The 20,117-nt window shown below is 44.7% G+C and overlaps 2 protein-coding genes across 4 annotated transcripts in view; one reads left to right on the forward strand and one right to left on the reverse strand.

Annotated features, from left to right (window-relative positions):
• Positions 1 to 59: 59 nt before the first annotated feature.
• Positions 60 to 5,919, forward strand: TOE1 (target of EGR1, exonuclease). The gene is made up of 7 exons (XM_026104295.2): positions 60 to 413; positions 505 to 545; positions 809 to 905; positions 1,163 to 1,321; positions 1,754 to 2,013; positions 3,508 to 3,679; positions 4,952 to 5,919. The coding sequence occupies exons 1-7, from the start codon at positions 303 to 305 to the stop codon at positions 5,753 to 5,755; spliced, it is 1,644 nt and encodes a 547-aa protein (XP_025960080.1). The 5' UTR covers positions 60 to 302; the 3' UTR covers positions 5,756 to 5,919.
• Positions 5,920 to 7,283: 1,364 nt separating this feature from the next.
• Positions 7,284 to 20,117, reverse strand: part of TESK2 (testis associated actin remodelling kinase 2) — an 84,333-nt gene continuing 71,499 nt past the window's right edge. For all 3 annotated transcript variants that reach the window (XM_064516128.1, XM_026104285.2, XM_026104270.2), the window contains 4 exons: positions 19,511 to 19,594; positions 18,291 to 18,377; positions 14,487 to 14,622; positions 7,284 to 12,312 (listed from right to left, as the gene is read on the reverse strand). In XM_064516128.1, coding sequence (XP_064372198.1) covers positions 11,300 to 12,312; positions 14,487 to 14,622; positions 18,291 to 18,377; positions 19,511 to 19,594 — 1,320 coding nt within the window. In that variant the 3' untranslated portion in view covers positions 7,284 to 11,299. The remainder of the gene's footprint in view (positions 12,313 to 14,486; positions 14,623 to 18,290; positions 18,378 to 19,510; positions 19,595 to 20,117) is intronic.

Consider the following 20,117-nt stretch of genomic DNA (forward strand, 5'->3'; position numbering starts at 1 on the left):
CCGCCCCGTCTCCCGCCGGCCCGAGCGGCCACACTGGAAGGACCCCGAGAGGCTGCCCGCACTAAGCGCCCAATTACTTAAAAAACAGATTTCAGCCGAAAACAGGTTTTAGAAAGGGGCAAAAACCTGTCGCGGGATCCGGAGCGGGGTCCGCCCGGCGGCAGGAGCGAGGCCGCTCGCGCGGGTCCGGCGGCGGCGGCAGCGGGCAGAGCCCGGGGCAGCCCGGCCGGCGGCGGCGAGGCCCCGGGCGCGCGGCGGCAGAATGGCGGCGCCGTGAGGGAGGCGCGGGCGAGGTGGCGGCCATGGCGGGCTCGCGGGTGCCGGTCGTGGACGTGCAGAGCGACAACTTCACGGAGCTGTGGCCCTCCATGGTGCTGGCCGTGCGCACCGCCACCTTCGTCGCCGTGGACACGGTGAGGCGGGGCGGGGGCGGCCCGGGGGCGCCGGTGCCCGCGGGCGCGGCCGGGTCCCGCGGCGCCGCTGACGGGGGTCTGCTGCCCGCAGGAGCTGAGCGGCCTCGGCGCCAGGAAGTCGCTGCTGAGCCCGTGAGTGCCGCCGGTGCCGGGGGGGGGGGGGGGGTCAGCTTCGGTGCGGCGGGAGCGGCGCCCGGTAACGGCAACTCCAACGGCCGCTGCTCCAACGGCCGCTTCGCGCCTCCGTGTTTCAGCCGCGGGGACGGGGCCCGGCCCGGCCCTCGGTGGGGACCTTTGCGCCCTGGGCGGCTGTAAGGCCCGAGGGGGGCTGCGGCGGGGCCGGGCTGCCCCCGGGAGACGGCGGTGGGGACACGCGGGCTCTCGTTCCGCTGCAGGTGCATCGAGGAGCGGTACAAAGCCGTGTGCAACGCTGCTCGAACGCGCTCCGTGCTGTCGCTGGGAATCGCTTGTTTCAAGCAGCTCCCGGAAAAGGTAGGTGGCCTGTGGAAGGGCGCCAGCCTGCCCTGCCTCGCCGGCCTCGGACCAAGTCGTTCCTGTTGGCTGGCCTGAGACCTTCAGAGCGAAGAGTTGGTGCATGGACCCCAAATAGAGATGGGATTCATCCCACACATGTTCATGCTCTGGCTGAGTGCTTACAGCTCTCTGGACTTGTTGCTTTCTTATCGAGAGCCCTTTGCAGCAGGTGTTTGTATCAGTCTGACTTTGCTTTGTGTGCTCTCTTTCTGCAGTCTGAGAACACGTACCTCTCCCAGATCTACAACCTGACACTCCTCTGCATGGAAGACTATATCGTCGAGCCCCAGTCGGTGCAGTTCTTGGTGCAGCACGGCTTTGACTTCAACAAGCAGTACTCTCAGGGGATCCCCTACCACAAGGGCAATGACAAGGTATGAGATTGCTGCCAGAGGCAGGTACCCACTTCTTCCCTGTCAATCTGTGCTCAGTGGCTGTCTCTGCTTTGGGCACCTCTGCTCCTCAGCTTGCTCTGCTCCAGGCTTTTGCAGAGGGAGCGTAGGGAGGATACTGAGTTTCCCCTGGCCCCGGAGTCTTCTTCCTGCAGCTGCTGTGTAGGACATGTGGCTGCTGTGTAAAGATGGGCTTGAGCTGGGATCTTGACTGCAGGATAACCCTTCGCTTCTTTGCTTTTTATACGCAGGCTTTCCATTGTTGTAGCTGCTTTTCCAAATATCCAGGCCTCTATTTGGTCAAAGCAAGCCACAGATGAAGGCAGCATCCTGCTATAGCAGGCTCTAAGAACCTCCTTGTATTGGGACAATTCGAGACACTAAGACTTGCTAACTTAATCCTTCTTCTTTCAGGGCAATGAGAACCAGAGCCAGAGCGTCAGGACCTTTTTCCTGGAACTTATACGAGCAAAGAAGCCCCTCATTCTCCATAACGGCCTGATTGATCTGGTGTTCCTGTACCAGTGCTTCTATGCTCACCTTCCAGACAGCCTTGGCACTTTCACTGCTGACCTCTCGGAAATGTTTCCAGCAGGAATATACGACACCAAATATGCTTCTGAGTTTGAGACCCGCTTTGTAGCATCCTACCTGGAGTATGCTTACAAGAAGTGGTGAGCAGCACTCCGGTATTTAAAGCTTAAGAGGGGAATGGCAAAGGGAATCAGTGTTCTTTCTAGATAGGGATTTAGGTCTTTGTGCTGTCCTGATGAGTGAAGAAAGGTGCTTTTGAGATGATTCTGTACTGTGCCTTTCCATGCTTTCCCTTTTTAGGATGGGTGCTGACTGCATAATGCGCTTTATCTTTTTATCTCTTCACTGGGTAACTGCTGAAAGAGGAGTTCCAGCTGGCAGCAATTGTGATCACTCAGTGACTGATCTGACTGAAAACTAATCTGATTTGCTGTATGGCTACGTGATCACTTGGGCCTGCAGTGCCCCGGGGACGTGGCAGTAACACACGTAAGGGAGCGCTTCCTCTCTTTTGCAACTCTGCAAGAGAGAAAGCAAAATGACAGACAAGCTTTGTCTGCAGGATCTGCGCATTGTAATTTGGCTTTCCAGAGGATGGTGCAGTTGAAGAGTGGGTGTTCCCTGCAGTGTCTGACAATGTGTGCCAGCTCTGTAGTGCTGGGTGTCTCTGTCACGTGCCCTGCACGTGACCTTCATGTGGGGTCAGCTACAACTCCCATCACTTTCTTTCCAAGCGAATGTTGTGCTCTCATTCCAAGGTGCCCTGACTTGCTTCCTGATTTCTCATGGATATCTTCATAGGTATCTTCTAGGCACACACATTTTAGAAGCAGCCATGTCTGTGCAGTTCATGTCAGTTTGGGCCCTGGTTCTGCACTCACCACAAAATCTAACCAAGATCCTGGTAGCGATACAGCCCCTTGAATCTCCTCTAAGCTGAGATCATGCCCTCTTTGTGCAGAGGAAAAATAGTATGTTTCAATGACTTTTATAATTAGGAAATGCCATTTTGACACATCTGGAAATGTTCAAGATGGCTGCTCTCAAACATGAGAATGCTTTGTTTTGATAGGATCAAAATACTTTTAAAACTGGCCTCTTAAATGCTTCAACACACAGTTCTAGCTACATGAAGCCCTCCAAAGTTTTGGGGCCTTTAAGTCTGCTCCTGGGACAAAACAGTTTTCCCCCAAGTTGGAAAATGTTTCCTTGTCTTCTCCACTGCCCACATTTGATCTATCTGGGTAGTGGCTGCTGAATACTTTATACAACAGCTCATTCTCGGGCATTTTCTCTTTCTCCATTAGCAGTATTATGACTAACACATTATCTTAGTGCATTATGGTTTAAAACCGAGGTATGTGTGCCCTTCTCCCATAGCAGTGACAGCGTTATCCCTGTCTGTATGTAGGTATAAGAGAACCAGTCTCTAAATCAGCATGGAGGTAACTGCTTACTAAAGCCATTCTCCCTGGACTAAATTTTTTTCCAGCAGGCTGTCAAACTGGGGCTTGAGCTCAAGAGCAAGAAACCAGAGTTGACATTTGATGCAGAACAGCACGTTTGCACCAGCTCTGTCTTGAGTTACCTTCTGTGAGTTAACTACAGTAACTGCATACTCTTATGTGTTCCAGCAAGCGAGAGAACTGCAAGCTGAAGGACAGCAGCAGCCAGCACCTTACCATTGAGTTCTGCAACTACCCTGCCAGCATGTCCTGCTACATCGATTATCGCTACTGCTCTCTGGAAGAAGCAAGCCACAGTGTGGGAGGGGCAGATACGGTGCCTGTCTGTGAGAAATTTTCAGTAAGTAACATGAATCCCAGCTTCCTACCTGGCTCCATGGGAAGAGCCAAGTGTGGCCAGAACAGGAAGTGGTAGGAAAGCGCTTGGGAACTTCCATTTGCTTGCTTCATGGTACAAGGAGAGATTTCAAAGTTGAGGTGACTTCAGAGCTGAAAAGAGAAATAGTATGCTCTGCTCTGAAGCAGTGAATCCCACAGGTTCAGGAGAGGCCAACATTCAAAAAGTCTCTACAGTATACCAATAGTGGGATGGTATCAGTGACAGTACCAGTTGCTGCCTTGGAAGGGACAGAAATTCTAAATGAATTTGGCTTGTCCTCTAAGGAAGAAAGGCCTCCTTTTTTCTCCCCTGTATCTTGATTAGCAATACAAAAATCTTAACTGTCTGCAGCCTCTGGGACTGTAGCAAAGTGATCCACAGCCTCTCAAGTCTTGGTGCTGCTCCAGTGGAAAACAAGAGCCAGTTGGATCATCACCAGTTTTTGATTCTTCAGGGGAAAAAGGAGCTCTTCCCCACATTGCTTGTTAATGCCACAGAACAACGTAGGTTGCTGGGGTCTCTGGAAGTCTCACATCCAACCTCCAACTCTCAGTTGCTCAGAGCCTTGTCCAGTGAGTTTTGAGTGTCTCCAAAGACAGAAATTACAAAACCCTTCCAAGCCCCTGTTCCCAGTGCTCAAATGCTCATTGTAAAAACATTTTCTTTTGCATCTAGTCAAAATTTCCTTTGATTTTTACCATTTGCTGTTTCCCTGTGCACCTCCCAGAATAGCCTAGCTCCATCTTCTCTATAATCTCTGGTTTAGGTAGCTGCAGACAGCAACTGGATCTCCCCAAACCTCTTATCTTGGTCTTCTCCAGGTGGAACAAGCCCACTGCCTTTGGTCCCTCCTCATACATCGTGTGTTCCATCTTGACCGCTCTCTGCTGCACTCACTCTAGTTTGTCAATGCCTTTCTTATGCTGGGCGGGGGGAACCGTAACTGGATGCAGTGCTGCAGATGCAGCCTCACAAGCCCTAAATAGAGGGGAATAATCAGTTCCCTTTACCTGCTGGCTGTGCTTTTCCTAATGCAGCCCACTCTGTTATACATTCTCCCCTCTAAAACAGCAGAAGTGTTCACTTTTTCTGCTTCAACTTTGCTTGTGAACTAACGGTCGATGCCATAGTGAGAGGTTTGTATAACCATAACCCTGGAATCTGCTCTAACGAGGAGATTCCTGCTGCTTTAACGAGGAGGTGGTGGCTACTGACTTCTCTCTTTCTCCCTAGGCCTATGGATGGTGCCCAAATGGGGTGAAGTGTCCCCAGTCTCATAACATTGACCTCATAATTGATGAGGATGACAAGTTTTTGGAGGAGAAGCGGAAGAAACGGAAACACAAATGGAAACGTCGGAAGAATGTAGAAGGGTCTGCAAAGGAATTTGAACAGCAAAGCTCAGGGAAGGAAATGGAGCTAGCTCAGAATGGGGAGGAGGGACCGCCACGAAAACAGAGCTGTCCCTGTGAGCCAGCAGCTGCTATGGAACTGGCAGAGGTCACATGCAACACTGAGGGCACACAACTGGAGGAGACTGATGTGGAACCAGAGGTTAGCTCAGACACCAGCACACATGCCAAAAGGGAGGAGGATTTGGGGACCACTGAAGCAACTGCTGCCCCATTAGAGGCCTCCATGAGCCCTTCTGCTAAGGGAAATGGCTCTGACAGTGACCAAGCGGAAGGGAAGTCAGAGGTCCCTGCTGGGGCAGGCCCAGTCAGTCACCCAAACAGCTCTGAGACTGAAACAGCACCTGCTGCAGGAAAGCGAAGGGAATCCCAGGCCCTCTCGTCACAGGGGGGAACCCACCGAGCTGGCTTTGATGCCTTCATGACTGGCTATATCATGGCTTATGTGTGGATGCTCAAGAAGGGAATAAGCACGGATTGTGGTACAGGGCCATGGCTGCCAGAATGTCATAATAAACTGTACCTCAGTGGGAAATCGGTGCCCCTTCAAATAGTGAAGAGCTCATTTTCTAAATCTTCCAAAGCTCACAGCCAGAAGATGAAGTTGGCCTGGGCCAGTGGCTAGAGCTAGAAGGCTCGGGAAACTGTTTTGTCCCCCCCCAGTCTTGATTTTATTCCTTCTCTTGAAGGTCTTGACTTTATTCCATCAAGAATGGACCACGAGGGAAGCAAATTTCTTATTCCTGCTTTTGTTTTAACTTCTGACTAATTAAATTGCTCTCACTTGGAGTTCACCATGGTGTTTCTTAGCAGCATCCTGAGCTGTGAAGGCAGGGTGAGGTTGGAGAAGAAGGATGAAAAGTGCACTTCTCCAACTGCACCCAGGGCTGCAAACTTAAGTGTTCTGGATCCAAGTGGGTTTTATAAACCAATCAGGGCTCTTATTCTGGAAAAAAAAAAATCACACTAGCATGGAATTCACTTCTTGCAGAAAATGAAGAGGGTAATCCCTTGATAACGTAAGTTAGCCAGAGGCCAGAGCTCCCTACTTAAACTTAGCATGCTAAAGCCACAGCCTCCTCCTAGATTTTGCTTTTATCCTTTCTGTACTATGGCTTTACTACATGCTGCTGCTGCTTAACCTAGAAGGATTTTGAAGAGCTCTTCAAAAGCAGCATGCACTAAAGGTCAAAATCTATCTCCAGCATGTCTTGAAAGCTGCAAGTTGTTAACCCACACAACTAGCTTGACTGAAACTGATATACACAGTTGCTGCAGGAAAATGTGATGCTTCTGCCATTTAACAGAAGAAACCAGGCCAGATCTTCAGGCAGAGCATACATTTTTGTGAAAGTCTGAGCCCAGTGTTACTGCTTTCAGTCACACCTGGTAGGATAATTCCCTATAACCCTCACACAATTACTTCCTGTCTTTTTAAGGAAGTTTAGAAGGTTAAAAAAAAGTGTCATCAGAAAAAGGGGGGGGGGAAAAAAAAAAAAAAAGATAGGCACTGACCATGGATCAACTTGGGTTCACTTGGTTTAGAACATCCACTCGGGAAAGCTATCCCACCTCAAATTCATACTTTACTGTAATCCAGGTTACAACACAGACAAGTCCTTCACTCCTACAGGAGATGGGAGAGGAGAAGGCTGTGCTGGGCCAGCTAATTCTAGTGTAGGATAACTGCATGCAGAACCAAGCCACAGCAGGTCTTCAGACTTCTTCTAAGCAAGGAGAGATGCAGTGGGACTTAAAGCCTGGATTCATTGCTTCCTGTGTTCCTGTAGCTATTCTGTAGGGCTAAAACAGAGCACCCACTGTGACAAGCTCCCTGCAGGCTGAGGGCTATCAAAAGCTGACTTGTCTTTAGGTCACAAGTTACTGCCTGCTCTTCACAGCACTATGAGGCACAGCAGAGAGGAAAAAGTCCTCGAGTCTCACGGACTCAACAGCATCACACTTCAGTAAGATGCAGTAGATAAGTAACACACACTGAATAAGAACAACAGTTTTCTCTGTTTATAACTCGCCACAAGAGTAATGAAGATGCTATCCCAACCCCAAACTATTAAAGTCATCCATAGCTTAAGTAAGGACTTGAATCAGCTTTTTTAACCTAGAATTGTCCTCTTAATCACAAGACTCAGAGCTTGATTTTATTTTTATTTTGAAAGCAAGTTGGGAAAGTTTACAAAACCTGACCAAGAAAAAATTATGAAAATATTTAACTGGATTCATCTTTGGTTACTTCTTATTGCAGTTCCAATAAAACATACACCATTTCTATAGCTCAAAAAAAGTCAGAAGGTCAATCAACATAAAAACAAGACGTGCTTTCTTTACATATTCATAAATATCCACAATATTAGAAAAGTTGTTTTGCAAAGATTTTTTTTTCCTGGCAGTGTTAACTTACTATTATACACAGGCTACCAACTTCCTCCTAAGCCTTTAATTACAAGTTGAGCTATTTACAGTCTGCAAAATATTAAGACGTAAAACTCCTTCATAAATATGAAAATAGATCATCTTGCAAAGGTCTTTAAACTTACTTAATCAAATATCTGGCTGCCCCTCCTCCCAAAAAAGGTTATTTGTTTTGCATAGAAATGTAGTGACATGCAATATAAACAATAGCATTAAGTGCAAACAGGAATTATTCAAGTGTCTTTAGTTGTACTGGCAAAAAAATACCAATGTTCTGTTACACATAATACATCAACACCTTTCCAACAAACATATATGTCTACTAACCCCCTTGTCTTGCAGCACTGCTTTGGAGGGGCAGCAATTCACATGCATTCTCTTAGTTGCATTTTACCTACCTGCAACCACAAGAAAAAATAGCTTATAACAGACATTTAAATGAATTCAACATAGGAAGATTTAAAGTGAATTAAAAACATCTTAGATCTCTTCAGGGAACCTAGCAGTGTGTAGAAAGTCTTTTAAAAGAGCAAGAATTGCTTCTGTAAGAAAGTCAAAAACCATGATAAAATCCATTCACAATAAAACTTTGTCACATCACTATAAAACAAGGAGTTTGCTGACCACATGGATCACTGTTCATATTCATGTTCATCAGTAGCTGTCAGAAAATGGCCCCCAGTAGAAAAGCACCCTCAAACGGGCAGAAAACCTAGAAGTATTTACTAGATGCAACCTAGATTCAGCTTTACGCAACCTAAGGGATGAGACACAGTGAGTGCCAACTGCATCCAGGCTCTTGGAGATGCTGGGTTTTAGCAAGCATTTAGCTATTTTTAATATGGCCTTTTACTCCAGTTTTATACACATGCCTCTTCTCCCATGCAGACCAGGAATCCAGGAAAGGGCTGAGCCATAATTCCTTGGCATTTCTCTTTCTGACACCTCCACCTCAGTGTAAAGAACTAGAAAAGTTGATAGATGTGCCCTACGCGTGTCAGCTGGCTGTGCTTAAAAGAGTGGATTTTTAAGAAAATAAAAATTTAGCCATGCTACTTTATAAGAGAGCTGTTCAGGGCACGGAAATATTTTTAAGAGACAGCTGTGCAAGAAAAGAAGAACAGATGAGGTCACTGTGATGGGTGCCGTAGAGGTACCTCAAGCCTGACTGACTGCACAGCTTTGCAGTCAGTGTCAAAGAGATGAGAGCTCAGAGCTTCCAGGGCAACAAATTTCACGATAAGGTGTCAGCGCTGACTATCAGGGCTAACACAAGCCACAGAACACCCAGAGGCACATGTGTTTGCTCTGTTGAGGCTACATGCAACTGTAGGATACTGGACAGCTTCCTTGCAGCCTGGTGATCCAGAAGTAAACTTCTTGTTATTGCTTGTTTGTCTGAAGTCACACAATTAAATGCGTCTCGTGACAACAGAAGCTGGTGCTGATGGTTTCCCTCCTGAAAGGTTACAATTGTGGAAATAAAAAGTGCAAGAGAAAAAAAAAGCAGGCACCAGGCAGACAAGTAGCTGGCATTTGAGTTCTTGCGACTGGTTTCTTGTCCTCACGAAAATTACACACGCACAGCACCAGCCATACAAGCTGCTCTGCACTCTGAAGACACCAGAACAGCAGACAGGATACACAGGACAGCCTACTCTACAGATAGCACCTTTGAGAGGACGAGAGGTGCGAGCCAAAGAGATAATCTTGGTAAGGATGTACATTTTCTCTTTAAAACTGCAAAGAGCGGCCTAACTTGGCAAGGACTGTACTAAGCAATTTAAGGACACTGGGTTTTTCATTTAATTCTTTGCAGCCACTGCAAAGGGGTAGCACTGCTGCTCAGTTTCAGGCATATTTCAAAAGAGGAGGTCTTGTAACTCCCAAAACAGTTACCTCTGCCTCCAGAAAGCCCAGTATCTCAGCCAAGAAAGAACATTAGGCTTTCTCCATCCTCATTTCTGTGAGGTGAGAAAAGAAGGAACAGTCTTGCTTCCATCAGGGCATACCAGCTTACATTTTCCCTCTTCACAAGAGTGCAGTAGGAGTGTAACCAGCTACCTGGGCTGAAATTCTGGACTCCAGAGCCCATTGCATCACCACCTGTCTGCTCAGCAGGCATGCAGTGCCTACCTCAGGAATGATAATGTGGATGACAGAGAGAGAGAGAGAGAGAGAGAGAGGGAGAGAGAGAGGGAGGGAGGGAGGGAGGGAGCGAGAGCGCGCGCGCGAACAAACAAATTAACAATGACAGTGGGAAAAAGCAAAAAGTTGCACAAATATCATCATACAAGTTTTCCTGAAAATTGCAGTAGGACCAGAGAAAGGACCTCTGATGCTGTTTCCAGCAAGCAGACATATGCCACTGCTTCTTTCACATATACCTGCTGGTGGACAGAAAAAAAAAGAAAAATAATCATGTTCACAGCCATCGGTGACTGGAGAAATCAAAGATGACAACATCTTTCTGTAGGAGGGGAAAAATAATTCAGGGGGATAAGTTAGTTTTCTTCAGTTTGATGAGCTAACCCCCCTTCTGCGAGTCTACTGTCCTTCCTCCCAAAGCACTAACATGGCTGAAACACTGCTGGCAACTTCACCTGATCAGAGGATTCCTGTCCTCCATCAGGCAGGCAGCTTGGTTTTACATAAGGACCCATCATTATTGCAGCGGCATCAATGAGATGGGATGTCCTACTAGAGAGGGAGGTGAATGTGACCCTTCTAGCTTAGTGATAATGGCCAACTGCAACCTAGATGTAGCCAATTAAGTATTTTTCAGAAATAGATTGTGGCGTCCATTCAGCTCTTTAGAGAAAAGTGCCTACATCCCCCAAAGAGCTCAGTACAACTGTACTTCCACTGGTGGTTTCCCAAGAAGCCCAGGAATGACAATGCCTAGAATATGGCTCCCTCTTGTGCCCTGGGCAAATCTTCCTCCACAGCTGGGCTGAGCTACATGGAGAGCTGGGCAAGGAAGTGAGTGGTGCTTACTGCATCCTGTCTCCCTGTGCTAACATACTACACATCAGTACCCAAACCCCATGGGAAAATGAAATGCCAGGGAACAGATTCTTCTTGTTAATCAGAAAGTACTTGTCATGTGACTGAGCCTGCAGATTACTACCAGCAGGAGGGGTTTTGGTTTTGCTACTTTTGAAACGGGCTTGTTTGATGCAGCAGCAGTGTTTGCAGCCACTCTGGGACCAAAAAGCATTCCTATCTGCTCAAGATAGCTCTGAAATATCTCTATGCCCATTTCTAAAACGGAAGCTCTGATTCATGCACACTGCTTGCAGAATGTTAATGCAAAAGCTGCAGTGGTTTATAGCAGCTGGTAAGTCAGAGGAGGAGGAAAAACCTAAGGGTCTCTCTTTCTCATCAACATGGAGCTTAAGGCTCTGAAACCTTCCATGCTGAAATCCAGGTCGAACTGCTTAACACAGTACCCCAGCTGTGGGTACTACTGCTTGGAAGTAACTATGGGGCTTCACACGGACATTCTGGCTGGAGCAGTTCTCCCTCCTAACACAAACAGGGAAGGGGTTAAGCACAATCTGAAATAAAGTTAAAAGAATCTGTCTCTCCCAATGCTGTCTGCAGCCTTCTGTTTGACAGCCCATTTCTACAATCTGCTGAGTCCATTTCAAACATGAGACTCAGCACTATAGAAAAAGAGTCAAAGTGACTTGGAACAACTGTTCCCTCAAGGACATGTCCAAGTGGAGCATTCTCTTCAAATGTCACAAGTTGACTGTGTGCTGCCACTTGCCGAGATATTGGAGGAGGTCAAAGCCAACGGGGCAGTGCCATCCCCATCCTGCTCACCAAATGGTCGTGCCTCTCTCCTTGGCTCCCTGGAAGGGCTAACACTGAACAGAGGCTTTGCAGACTCCAGCAGCATATTTTTCTGTAGGTCATCTTCCACCTCCATCTCTTCAGAAGGGGGACAACCTGCAAATACCTGTAAGGAGCCATGTCCCTCCGAGTTCACTGAATTCTCAGCTGGGAGCCTTTTGCAAGATAGTGGCTCAGGCTGAGCCAGAGCTGAAGGCTGATTACATGCTGGATCTTCACACGCGTTCTCAACAGGATAAAACCCATTTTCCTCCTGGGACACTGGCCCATCTGAACAGTCCATATCCTCCTCTTGTCCTGGTACAGGAAGAAATTCTGGCCTATGCAGCTTGGCTTGAAAGGGGGGAATCTCTGACACACCGTATTTACTGCTACTCAGGAGTTTTTGACGAACCTCTGCACCTAGCTGGATTGGGTCACATCTGCTGACAGTTGAAGACAGTCCCCCAAACAGGCCATACTCTTTATGCGGCAATTCAGGAGAGACCGGAAGTGATCTGCATCTCCTCCCCGGGAGCAGGGAAAATTCCTGCCAGTCTGTGCTATATACCTGCCTGAATTGGGACTGGCTGGCTTTCAGGCCACCACCTGCCTCCGGAGAATGCAAGTCAAACACAAGGGAGATCACAGACTTGCTTGGCATGTCAAAGAATTTGATCTTTCCCCCTTTGAGGTCCTCCCTGGCATTGAAGGGATTAACTTTCCGGCCTAACCCTTTGTTTGGCGTGTAGTAGGGGTCCTGCACATTTATCTTCCTGGAAGGCTTGCGGGAGAAGATATCTGACTGGCTGCGTGACAACCAGATATTCCGGCGTGGGCGGGGTGACTTGGGTGGGATCTTATCATCCAGGGAACTCAATCGTTTTACTCCTGGTCCTTTTTCAATTGACCCTGAATGGAAGAAGAGAAATACTGTTAGCTTAAAAGGAGCTATCTGCCTGCATGCCTGCTCGCTCACAGAGCCTTCATGAGAACTGTAGAAGAAAAGGTGCATCTCTGATGTTCCAAAGTACCTTGCACAAGTACATGTTTGCTGGTTACTTACAAGTTCCTGCACAAACACAAGGACATCATTCCCTTCGCCCCAACGTAGTACTGGTTTCTAACTTGGAAACTGGCGGCCCTGTTCACAGGATCTTTTACATGTAAATGTAAGTTTTGGCTACCTTTACGTTCCACTTTACTCATGCCTCAGGCTAGTTAAATGTCATCTTGAAGACTCAAGGAAATGCAAATTCAGTTAATGCCATCATATTTCCCTAGGCAGTGGGATTAGACTGTTTCTTCATTATTTTATGTTCAAATCTGCCACCCACATTATGGAAGGTGCCAATTCAGCAAGACAGTACTGTCTTCAGAAAAAAACAAAAGAAAAACTGTACAAAAACTTGATATGAATGAAGAAGTCTTCTCTCTCTTCCAGCTTCTATGCAAATGCTATATTTTAGTACCCCTTCAAACCTCTTTGCTGCTAGTAAACTGAATGGCAGAATGGGCATGTAGTGGTCTTGGAGAAGAACAATTTATGTTTCTAGATTTATCATCCTGGCTTCCAGTGGAGGTTGCCCAAAATCTGTTGATGATACTGACTATAAAAGAGAGCAGGTACAAAACATAGTTATCAAAGGAATTGTAAGAGAAGTTTTCACCCTGACAGGAAAAAATTAAGACAAAAATGAATGCTCCCCTGATACCACAAAGAGTTTAAATCCCATCCGGGCCTTGATTCAGTACATCATCCAATACAGAAACTGCAGATATGCAACAGTTTGACTCTAATGAGTAAGAGTTAAAAAAATTTAAGTACACACACCTATATATATATATGTGTGTATGTGTGTATATATATATATATATATTTATTTATTTATTTACATAAACACATATCCACAAATACACAAAAATATATACATATGCATGCACGTGCATGTATGTGTGTATATATATGTATGTGTATATATAAATAGTATCACTAGAACAGGATGGGAAAATTATAGTTGTTTAGGAAAAGATGCTGACCGTGTGTTTGGAACACCCAGCTGCTACTGGCTCTCAATGCGCCTCTAAAACGCTGTGGTAGAGCAATGACAACTGAATGGATGGGAAGAAGAGATATCTCCTTTTAGTTACCATTTGCAGAACGAGCACATGTGGATTTCTACTTTCCCCTGTAAATACTTAGACTAGGTGCTCCACTCAGAAAGACTATGCAACTCAGAGAACTGTAACATGTAACACTTCCAGAGTAAGATGCAAATCTGAGAGGTGCTCCAAAGACAGCATGCTAGGAAAGAGAAAAGAATACACCCTCCTTTTAACCTGCACCTCTTTCAGATGCTTTCCAGCTGGGGAAGAACTACAACATGCATATGTTCCATCTGGCTTGAAATACAGAATTTACTTTAAGATTACAAGTGTGTGTATGAAACTATTTTTGCTGCTCTCCAATGGCAGAAGTCTACTAATATAGAAGACACCTAAGTCAGAATGTTCCCCAGCCTACAAAAAATGCTTGCAGTTTGCTCCTCACACCAGGTGGCACTAGATGGCTTTAGAGCAAGCATTCAAGACTGTACAGCATTCCCAAGTAAATCTGGGACTGATCTCTTCCCCAGTGGTTCTCAGTATCTCTACAGGTACTTTATAATATTCATCTTCTCTGCTCTTCATCCTGATGAAATTCAAGTAGCTTCTAAGTGTTAAATGTAACACAGACCAAAAAACTCTACATATATACTATGTGCGGCAGGGACAGAGCAAAAGTTAGTGAATTTGCATGCACCTTTAGCAACTTACAGAGCACTGTCCACATGAACTCTGAATCTCTCCTCAAAGCTTGTGGACACAAAGTTTTGAGACACTTGAAGAAACAGTTATCTGTTTCTTCACAAAGGACACTCTGCAGTGCAGAGTACATCTTTCCAGAATCATTTTCAGGCTTAGGGTAATATCATTCATAAACTGTAAACAGTACCACACATTTGAAATCCCTACCTTCAAAATGTGAACACTGAACTCTCTCACTGTCACCTTGCAGTAATCTTTGTGCTAATGCAAATACCTACCTTTAGGCTTTCTTTCACTGTTGTCAAGATTGAAAAATTTTCTCTCTCTCTCAGATTCCTCATTTCTCAGACGGTTTAAAATCTCCTCCAGTGTTTTGACAATATCAGCAAATGAAGGACGCAACTTTGGATCCATCTGTGAATATATGCATAAGTCAGAATTTCACGTGGGTTTGTCCATGCTATTTTAGTTCCATAGCTGACAGTGACAGTTTGAAGGAACTGAGGAAATTCAAGACTGTTTTAAGTGTGTTGTCATTGCAAAAAAATAAAATAAAAAAAAGTGGGGGGGAATAGGAAAAAGTCATGCTGTATCCCAGTTTACGTCTCTCACATATAATTATCAAGCTGTCAACATTCTATGATGAGGAGACATTTTAAAAGTAAAGGTGGGAAGATGCTAGATTCAGGGTCTGGAAGAGGATTTGGGGGTTCTTTTTTGTTTTTGTTTTTTTTTAAAGCTTTCTCAGTTCAAGGATTTCTTTCTGGACTCCAGTTATCAGTCAGAAATTATATATCAGTATAATTTCAAAACCTGCCTGAAACAATAAGAATTAAACAGAGGAACTTGGCTATGTCATTCTTTAAAAGCTTGTGATTTTTCCATAATCTCCTCGTGGCTTTAATTAAAATCCACATAAATGGCATTGCAGATTTGAAAGTCTAAAATGTTCCATCTTTGCTTCTGTTAATTATCCCATAGTACACAGTGTATTCGTCTATCTTGTGAGGAAACAAGAATGGTTATATAATTGGACAAAGTAATGCAGTACAAAAAGGTATCTTACTTGATTGCCTAAGTAAAACTTCTTTTCTCCCTCAGTCATTAGTAAGTATTTAGACTCTCCGTAGTAGAAATGGACCTCTAAACAAAGCCTGACACTAAAACTGTACTAGAAAGCAAGCAGCTTAATTTAAGTAGTAATTTAGAAGGCATTTATTTCATCATTCTGAATACAACCCTTAATATATATTGCATATAACTGGTGTAGGTAGCAGTGTCTAATTTGGCAGCTAAAAGTTAACTTCATTACACTACTAAAAAAGATTCCGCTTGACTCGATTCCTGTTCTCCAGCCTTCTAAAGGCTTTTTCATAACAGACAGGCCCAGACAGATCTCGCCACTAGTACAAAGGGAACAGTGGTGCTTTGTAAACAAACAACCCCCAAAGACCCCCCGACACTGCCTTGCAGGTCCTAGGAGATGAAACTATGTGAAGAGAACTGGTATTATGGGCAATGCCAAAACACCTTCTAACACAGGGGAAAGGGCTAAATATTCATATGTGTAGTAATAAAATAAACAAATAAATAAACCACACTTGCTTTGATGAGCACACAGCAGCAAGAAATTTGCCCTTATGAAGAGGCTGGAATTTCCTGGCATAGGAAAACATCTTTTTCTGCTTTCCCCATCCCACTGAAAAGGTAGGGCAGGAGCAACACCGAAGTGCACACTCTATATTCTGACAATCTTACCAATCTGGGAATCTTAGAGGGCTGTTCCAAGCTACAGAAAGTTAGAGCAGCTCCCTAGCTATTTTGATTTGTGCTAGGCAAGATCCAGGACAACAGCAGCAAAGGAAAAGTGGCTTAGAGCAACTTCTGTCCCTTCCATCCTGAGCACTCCAGGTTCTGCTCAAATGGAACAGAAGGATTTTCCCTCAAGGCTGCAGGTCCCCACAGCTCAGCTCGTGCTACTATGCTTTTTGCCTGATCATACAAGATTACATTTATAAGCATTCATGCAATAGGGCTTACAACTACTGGGGGAACGATAAGTTTTAGACTTCCTTGCAAGTAGTTATTTTTAAAAACACTTTAAACAGCATATTAAAGGATTTTTAATGTACTAGGCATCTGGTTTTACTCGTTTTCTTAGGCTGCCCTAAAAGATGTTTCTTGACTGTAGAAAACCCCACGGCTTTGCATATTTAGTTTAGCTGATCAGCTGAGCTATACAGTTTACACTGTTCATTATCTCTTAAATAATAAAACGCTATATAAATGTCCCCATCTAAGAGCAGATTGATGCACAGATTGCCTATTACCAAAGTACAACATGCTTAAGAAGAAAGATACAAAGAAGCTTTATCTGTTTGCCACTTTCTTCCTTACACTAAAGCATTTTTGGTAAGTGAATTATAACACATTCCACACTACAGCCAGCATATTAATGGCTCAATTAGGAAAACAGTTGCTTCTAGTTTCTTCAAGGCATAACTAGGCTCCTAGCAAAACTCAGGGAAGGGACATTTATTATGCAGGAGAGTACATCTGATGATAACCAGTAGAAAGAAGTCCTTTTTCTCTGAACACAGCAAATTCTTACATGAGAATATAAAATAAGTCACTTCCCCTTTCTTCACTAGTACAGTTTTACACTGAATTTCACCTCTGCTGAAAAACTGGTTTTAATCATATGCCATGTGTTTGGATGCAGTATGATTTCTGGGGACTACAGCCGGGAGCTGAGATTTCCCAAATCAAACCCTAGCTCTAGCCAAACCATTTAGCACTTTCACAGTCAAAGCAGTTCAGAAACATTAGTCAGACATACCAGTGCCTTAGTGAAGTGAGCTCCACTGTACTAAGGTGAAATCAGAGGAAGAGAGTGGCTTGTCCAGAGTGAGGCTGTAGTTCCACAAACATTTTCAGCACCCCTTTACACTAGCTTGTGCCAAGAGCTGCAGTCCCCCCACCTGCTCACACTCTCACCTTTATAGCACTCTTCCCTTGTGCGAGCATTTGTGCTAACATAAGGTGAAAAGAGAGCTCAGGGGCAAAAACTTTCAAAGAGTATGAACAGATGAGGCTGCTTCTTTCAGCAGCAGTGCCGGCATGAAACCAAAGGCTGAAAATCATTAGCAGAGCCAGGAACAAAAGCCTGTTCTGACACTTCCTACAAATGTTCACTAGGATACAGTGCTGTTACTGGCTCCAGCATGGCCTGACTGTGGAGTACTGAGCACAGTATTGTGCAAGAAAACGTTTAGAAGTAGCATCAATTTAAGGTGTGCAAACTGGCACTCACAAGAATAGAGCCCTGGACATTCCCAACTTCAGCTGAATTCAGTTGAACCTCAGGTTCTCTTACTTCAGATAAACCAGCTTTACTATATAAATGGACTTGCACCCTCCGTTACGGAATACCTACAAGATTGATCTGTGGAATTTTCAAATCACCAAAGAGCTATGAAGGTACCCAGCACTATTACAATTTTACTCAAAAAAACTAGCAGCAAGTTTACTGCACACTGCCTTACCGATATTAAATCTTGTGGGTCCAAGTTTGGTTTTCTGGAACACAGGCTAGGGATTTGGAGGTTTATCCTCCTTCCCAAAGGGCAGCATTGAGACTTTAGAGCAATTTACTGCCTTCTCTTTATTTGTCAGTCCCCTCTCCCTCCCCTCTCTTTATGTGAGCAACATCAGAATTCTTTCTTCACAGCTCAGTAGGTCTGTACACAATAACAGCTGGATTCTGTCCGTCCGAGGGCCAGTGTCAATAGCATACAACTGGTTACGATCAGCCTGAGCAGCCTGCAAGAAGCTGTTCAGTATGCCAGACTCGTTTGTTTGGCATGACAGAATATGGAACTGCAAAAGCAGAAGATGGGCCTTTTAGCAAGGGGGATGGGATATAAAAAAACTGCAAGGGACTTCCTGGGTTTATCAGAACATATGCTGCTTTTATAGGTAAGCACTCAGAGCTTAAAGAATTTACAGAAGAGACTATCTTCAAAAGCCAGAGAGAGAGAGAACTCCAGTTTTGGCCTCTCCCTGTCAGTTAGGATACTCACATTACAGCAGTTGAAGGCCAGCTGGAGGAAGTCAGGGGGACAGTCTCCCACCATGTGCTGGAAGGCATCATAATCTAATCCAAAATTCTGTACAAACAAGAACACAGCACAGAGAGCAGAGATATAAATGAGGTCTGCTATCTGGCCCAAAGTATCTTCTTTTCAGCTCCCGCCATGGAGCTATCAGGAATAACCATGAACACCATCTCTCTGAGCAGCCACAGACAAAGGATTTTGAGAAAACTTCATGCAGTGAACTGCAGCGTTCCCCACAGGGATTATTTGATATAAGATACCTGTAAGAGAATGATTTGACTTCAAAGCCCATCATTCTTCCTGGAATTAACTGCAATTCACTGCACTTGAAGTGTTGCCTGTGTGGTTCTGGAAGTGATTTTCTATATTATGATGTTTCACCATGGTTACTTCCACAGTGTAAATCAAAAGCCTGCTATGAAACCAGAAGCTTGGGTATTATGAAAATTTAACAATGAAAACAGTTAGCTTTTCAGTGGATGGTGCTACTAGATTAGTAACACAAATTATCCAGTTCCTTAAACACATTTACAGAAGATCTGAAAGGCAGAGAAACAAAAGGATCTCTTATTCACTGCACTGCAAATCCTAAGCAATTTTGCATTTTCAGAACTGGAGAGGGAGAGACGATTTGGAAGACTACAAGATGGAGGGCCAAAAGCTACCTTACAGATGAGGCCCCCACAACCCAAAACCAACTGAAGAAAATAGAAGAGTCTCTTTTGATTTGTGAATCTTACATCAGATCCACAGTGCTTAGTACAGACTATACTAAAATAAGTGCAAGTCCAAACACAGTTCTTGCCACTTTTACAAGGAGGGGCTGCTTAGAGGATGCAGCGTGCCGAAAGCGTGCCAGAAGTGCTCCGTTCTGAATTTGACAAGAAGTCTATGTGAGCTATCACTCTACAAAAGGAAGGTCACTGCCATGTTCTCTATGTTCTGCCGATTAGAGGCAGGTCTGAGGCTTCAGAAAGGATTTCCCATGAGGATTTTAGCTGGACAAATGCTGAGGCTGCATCGAAATGTCTTCGATGTAGCTTCTTACAATAACAACACATAAGAACAAAAGCCTTTTAGAGTCTCTTTTTAAAGTAACACCTATTCATCATTATCTTTGGCAGCTGTGCCATTATCACAGTATATTTACCACCTCCCACCAATGTGTAAATGTAACCACTTACTTCTGTACGAGGGAGATAGTCTGGATCTGCTTGTATTCTTGCTATAATCTCACAAAGAATTATACCATAAGAGAACACATCCGCCTGAGGGGGAAAAAAATAAACAGCCGCATGATTCAACTATGAGTACTCAGCATTCTTATCTGCCATTGAGTTTCTCCTTACCCCAAGTGGTTATTGGGAACAACTAAACCAACACCACAAGGCTTGCAACCACTAAACAACTGTAATGTAACTTTTATTTTCTATGTAAGGAAACATGTACTCACAGTAAAGTGATCCTGTTGCACAAAGAGCAACAATAACATTAAAACTTTCACACAAAAAAAAATATTCAAACCATTGTTACTTCAACAGTGTCAAACAAAAAATATCAAGAATTCCTTCCCAGCATAAGGAACGGTAAAATTATATTTGATGTCTTACAGATGGGAGTGATTAAAAACACGGCCAAAATATGACATGCCTATATATCACTGTGGTCGGAGAGAGAGGTTTAGAATACACACGATCACAGCTTATCCAGAACGTTAATGCCGTTTTTAAGAAGAATTACATTTTTCTTTTCTCACTATTCAGTATCTCTGAAGAAAACAGTGTCTTTCTC

Source organism: Dromaius novaehollandiae, chromosome 8 (genome assembly GCF_036370855.1).
Source record: "Dromaius novaehollandiae isolate bDroNov1 chromosome 8, bDroNov1.hap1, whole genome shotgun sequence".
Taxonomy (NCBI): Eukaryota; Metazoa; Chordata; class Aves; order Casuariiformes; family Dromaiidae; genus Dromaius; species Dromaius novaehollandiae.